General features: G+C 42.7%; 1 protein-coding gene across 1 annotated transcript in view; it reads left to right on the forward strand.

Moving 5' to 3' along the window:
• Positions 1-5,259, forward strand: part of LOC101845442 (spectrin beta chain) — a gene marked incomplete at both ends in the record, with an annotated part of 17,703 nt that overhangs the window by 10,079 nt on the left and 2,365 nt on the right. The window contains 4 exon segments of the mRNA XM_013090917.1: positions 1,136-1,361; positions 2,775-2,906; positions 3,550-3,632; positions 5,036-5,174. Of these exon segments, the coding sequence (XP_012946371.1) occupies positions 1,136-1,361; positions 2,775-2,906; positions 3,550-3,632; positions 5,036-5,174 (580 nt within the window).

The raw sequence follows: 5,259 nt of genomic DNA on the forward strand, positions 1-5,259 counted from the left end.
GAGGGTGAGGGGGGTGGGGGTGGGGTTGAAGTAGCCTGCCTCCTCAATCATTTAAATTGTTTCAACAGGGTGTAAAATTTGTGCAATCAATCAATCCCTCAATCAATCCCCAAAGAGAGGCTTTTATCTTCTTCTGCTTTCGTCCAGTGAAATGGAGTGTCGTATTTCGATCTGTAGAAAGAGTAGATAGTATATAATAATAATGATACTACTACTACTACTACTACTACTACTACTACTACTACTACTACTACTACTACGACTACGACTACGACTACGACTACGACTACGACGACTACAACTACGACTACGACTACGACTACGACTTGAATTTATAAGGTGCCAGAATTCACAAAAAGTGCTCGGTGGGTGGCGCTTACAAAACACGCACACACACACACACATACACCTACAAAAGCTCTAAAGCTCAGAACCACAACGACATGCATTTAAAAAAAAGAGTGGTGAGATGCTGTGACATTTATGTTTTTGATGAGAAAACATGATTCTTGATACAGGTGTGTGGTATACTGTCGTACTCTGACAAAACGCCTTTTTCTTTTTCTCATCAGTTTTGAGATATCAGCTATTTTCGGTTTTCTTACGTAATTGCGCTCGTAAAATACATGTATCGGTCGAGCACAGGGAGCGAGGTTTCTCTTCAAGGTGCAAAGTCAACCGTTGATGAACTGTGCACAAATAGTTGAAATATTATAGAAAAACGGAAAATAAGCTGATTTCTCTGAACTGCTGTATATAAGAAAAAGACGTTTTGTCAGCGAACGGCAATATAATGGTTGTCCTCTTCGGTGAGTGTGGCGGGGAGAAACGCTCGTCTATCTGCAGCAAGTCGAGTGGCTTGAATGAGAGTCAGGTTGTGGGCCTGTTATGGTGTCCTTCATGACTGTTATCTTTACAATATTGCGAGAAAGGCAACATAGACTGTTTTTCATTGGTGATTAGAATTTTAACAGTTGTTCTCATTTTCTTATTAGAAAGACAATGCAAAATTTTCTTCTTTAGTGATTAGAATTTTAAGAATCTTTCTCATTTTCTCAACAGAAAGGCTTTGTAAATTTTCTTCGATGATGCTTAGAATTTCAGTTATTCTTGTTTTCTCATTTTCTCCCGTCAGATATCGTGAAAAAGGCAACATAGAAGCCCAGTACTTCAACATCCAGGCGCGGCTCAAGGCCAATGGCCAGAAGCAGTACGTGCCGCCGGAGGGCATGTTGATCCACGACATCGAGACGGCCTGGCTTCGTCTGGAGAAGAGTGAGCACGGCCGAGAGGTGGCGCTCAAAGACGAGCTCATCAGACAGGAGAGGCTGGACCAATTAGCTCATCGCTTCTCTCGCAAGGTGATGATGGTGGTGGTGTTGTTGTTGTTGTTTTTGTTTTTGTTGTTGTTGTCGCCATTGTTGTTGCTGTAGCTGTTGTTGGTGTTGTTTTCATTAGACTGGAGATTACCCCCTGGGGCAGTGCTACTGACTGAAGTGTCTTTAGGCCATTCCCAAAAGGGGGGGGGGGATTAACATCTCAAGCTCCTATGCACAGTAGAATTATTGTTGTAAATAGGCTGATTCATCAATATCAAGCTCATAGCTGTGCCTGAACTGCAACAGGGAAATGCTGCTTTTTCTTTCCTAATCTTTACTATCGTAATTTGTCCTCTACTTCTTTTGTATGTTTGTCACACTCTTGTGACCCGCTATTTCCGGGGTGCCTTGACAGTCGAAGCAGACTTTGAGCTGTTGAAGCTAGAGAGGTGAGCAGAGTAAGTCTGATTCCCTGTAAGGACTTCTGTGTTGACATTCACCCCTTGGCTCTCATATGACCGTATGCAGTTACGAGCGCTGTAAAACCTGTACTAAAGAAAAAAAAAAGACTGGAGACTGGCTCATTGTTACTTTTGCATGATGATGTTTTTGTTGCTTTTGTTATTGTCGTTGTATTTGTTAACTCAATCAGGAAACGACAAATGCAGTTTTTGGGACACCTGAATAGACATAAGGGTCTTGAACATCTAGCTCTCACTGGCAAAATTGAGGGCAAGCGAGGCAGGGGTAGGCCCAGAACAACATACTTAGGGAACCTAAACAAATGGGTAACAGGGAAAGATCAGGAAAACGTAGCTTTTTTGAGAGCATCCGAGCAAAGGAATGAATGGAAAACCATGATCGCCGATGTCTGTCGCAAATCTGGCACTGGATGATGATGATTTGTTAACTCATCTCTTTTGTAGCCTGTGTTTTCTCTCTCTCCCTCTGTTTCCCTCTCCTTCTCTCTTTCCATCTCCCTACGCTGCGATCAGAGAGACCTGACCAATGGCATATATTTGATCTTTCTACCTTCCTCCCTCTTGCCTTTCTTCACTCCCTCTCTCACCACTTTTCTCTCTTCTTCCTTCTTCATTCACACCTTCTCTCCCTCCCCCCAGGCTGCCATCAGAGAGATGTGGCTCCGCGACATGGAACAAATCCTCCAAGAACAGATACAGTGTAACAATGTCGCACTCACTCTCCTCTCTGTCACCCTCCTTCCTCCTCACTCTCCCCTCTCTCTCTCCTTTCACCTTTTCTCTCCCTCCCTCCTCCATTCACCCCTTCTCTCTGTCTATCCCCCCAGGCTGCCATCAGAGAGACTTGGCTCAGCGACATGGAGCAAATCCTTCAAGAACAGATACAGTGTAACAACGCAACACTCACTCATTCTCCCCTCTCTCTCCCTCTCTCCTCCATTAACTCACCCCTTCTCTCTCTCTATCCCCCCAGGCTGCCATCAGAGAGACGTGGCTCAGCGACATGGAGCAAATCCTCCAAGAACAGATACAGTGTAACAACGCGGCCCAGACAGAGGCGGCCGTCAAGAAACACGAGGCTATCAGCGCTGAGATCCTGGCCAGAGTACGTTGGGTTATCAGCGTGTCTGTCTGTCTGTCTAGTTTTGTCCTTTGTTTTGATCATTGCAATCAATTATATTGTTTTGATTATTACTATAAAATATATTGTTATGTAGTTTAAAAAAACCCAGAAATGTGGAATTGGGTAATTGGGTGCTTGGCAGTTTTTGGTCATACGAAGTTATTGGTATCATCTTAAAGCTCGTACATTAATCTTGTTTTTTTATGAAAGAAAATACTCATCTATGTTGAATATAAATTGAGATATTTGTGATTAATGGAGGTGGGGGTCATCTGGTGTCAGAGGTAGAATTAGTCAGCAGAAAAATAGCTGCCTCAGTTTTGTGACTTCCAAAGCTTAAGTGTCCTTGGAAATTACAAATTCACATTTTTTGTGCCTTTGATCAATGTTTTCCAGTAGAACCCACACAGAAATTTAATGTGTTTTGAAATGGACTTAAAAGTTGTTGAGCCGAAACATTTAATTGATAAAAGTGTCCCATCAAGCGGAAAAATGTTGGTTTCATCGCTGTTCTGTGTACTTTGACGTCCCGTTCTTGTGGGAGAATATTAGTTAATTGAATGTTGTCACGTTCCACAATTTTAAAAATAATTAATATATTTGTTGCACCATGTTGCGTTCACAGAAAGACAGGTTCCGGGCTCTGAATGCTCTGGCTACAGAGCTGGTCCAGGGAAACTACCGGGCCAAAGACAAAGTGAAAAAGAAGTGAGTTCGATTCCCGTTTTTACCAGCTGGTGCTGTGGTCTTGTTAGCCTACTGGTTAGGTTGGTTGCTGGACTCGACTGCTTTAAAGTAGGGAGTATGGGTCCTGTTGATATATGGGACACGGACTGACAAGTCCTAGTATTGTGGCAATGACGCTTGTTGTTGTTTTCAAATCCCTTTAGCTGCGAGCATTTCGCTGTTGGCAGCGCAATGTCTCCCTCAAGTAACCACATGTCCTTGTCATCTGGTCAACGCCAGAGACAATGACGCTTAAATTGACCGGCAAATTTATTGTGCGCTCATCATGGCTTGTGCATTGTGCAATTCGTTACGAAAGTATTTAGGATCTTATGTTAGCAATTAAATTGTAAACTTAGGTATTATGATTATTAACTGGTCCCTCTTTACGGCCTGATATTACCTGTTGGGGAAAAAGCTCCTTTAGTGGGTGGTTGGCAGGTGCTCTGGTGTGGTTTGCTCCGTCTTTTCCTATCAAACATCTATTTTCCTGATCTCTCCTCCTCCTTTTTTGTGCTTGTTACTCTCTTGTAACACCTGTAACCTTCAACACTTAAATGACCTTATTATGTTGCAAGTGCTGTAAATTAACTCTTACTAAAACTAAACCTCCTTTTTGTGAATTTTCTACTTATAATCAGTTTATGAATGGGTTCCTGGCTAAGACATCTTGTCAGTATGTTAGTACATGAGTGCCTGTAAAATAGAAGCTTGCTCTGAATGCTTCTTTGGATGTGGAGAATATTTGGGACTGTTGTAGTGCAGTATTTCCTTAACTTTTAACTCCCATTTCCACTGAGAAACGAAACAAATTTGCGTAGCTGCCCGTCACAGTGGATATGCAGGAAGTGATATTTCGCAAGGCGCATTTTGTTTTGAGAGTATAGATCTAGATCTAGACCTTCTAATTTTTTCATCTCTCAAGATTTAGTGCTCCTTTCCAGGAGAGTGTAAATATAGTAGGCCAATGACTTTCAGCTGATGTTAATGCACCGATCATTCCTTTCATCGAAAGGGGGCCCAGCTAGTGAGACTATAACATGCATGACGGTGTTTTGGAAAAGATCAAGTTGGTACTGTATATAATATTGTTGTGGTAAGACAGATGAACAAATTATCAGGGCTTAATGAATTATGTTGAGATTTCATTTCAATAAAAAGTACTCTAGTTTTGACTTTAGGTGGGTGGTTCGTGAGTGCTGTTGTGTGGTTTTCTTCTTCTTTCCTATCAAATATCTATCGTCTTTATCTCCCCTCCTCCTTTTTTGTGTTTGTTACTCTCTTGTAACACCTCTAATCTTGAGCACTTATATGATCTTATTGTGTTGCAAGTGCTCTAGAACTCTTACTAAAACTAAACATACGTCCATCTTGCACTTGTCCAGGGACCAGGAAGTGATGCAGAGGTGGAAGCAGCTGCTGGACAAGCTGGAGTCACGCAAGAACATTCTATCTGGCTTCAACAACCTCATGTCGATGTTCCGGGAGATTGAGAACATTGGGGAGGAGTTGGCGGAGGTCGAGGTAAGGGAGGAGGGGATGGGAGGGAGGAGGGGAGGGGAGGGGATTAGAGGGAGGGGAGAGGATGGGAAGGGGAGGGATGGGACAG

Source organism: Aplysia californica, unplaced genomic scaffold, assembly GCF_000002075.1.
Source record: "Aplysia californica isolate F4 #8 unplaced genomic scaffold, AplCal3.0 scaffold01674, whole genome shotgun sequence".
Taxonomy (NCBI): Eukaryota; Metazoa; Mollusca; class Gastropoda; order Aplysiida; family Aplysiidae; genus Aplysia; species Aplysia californica.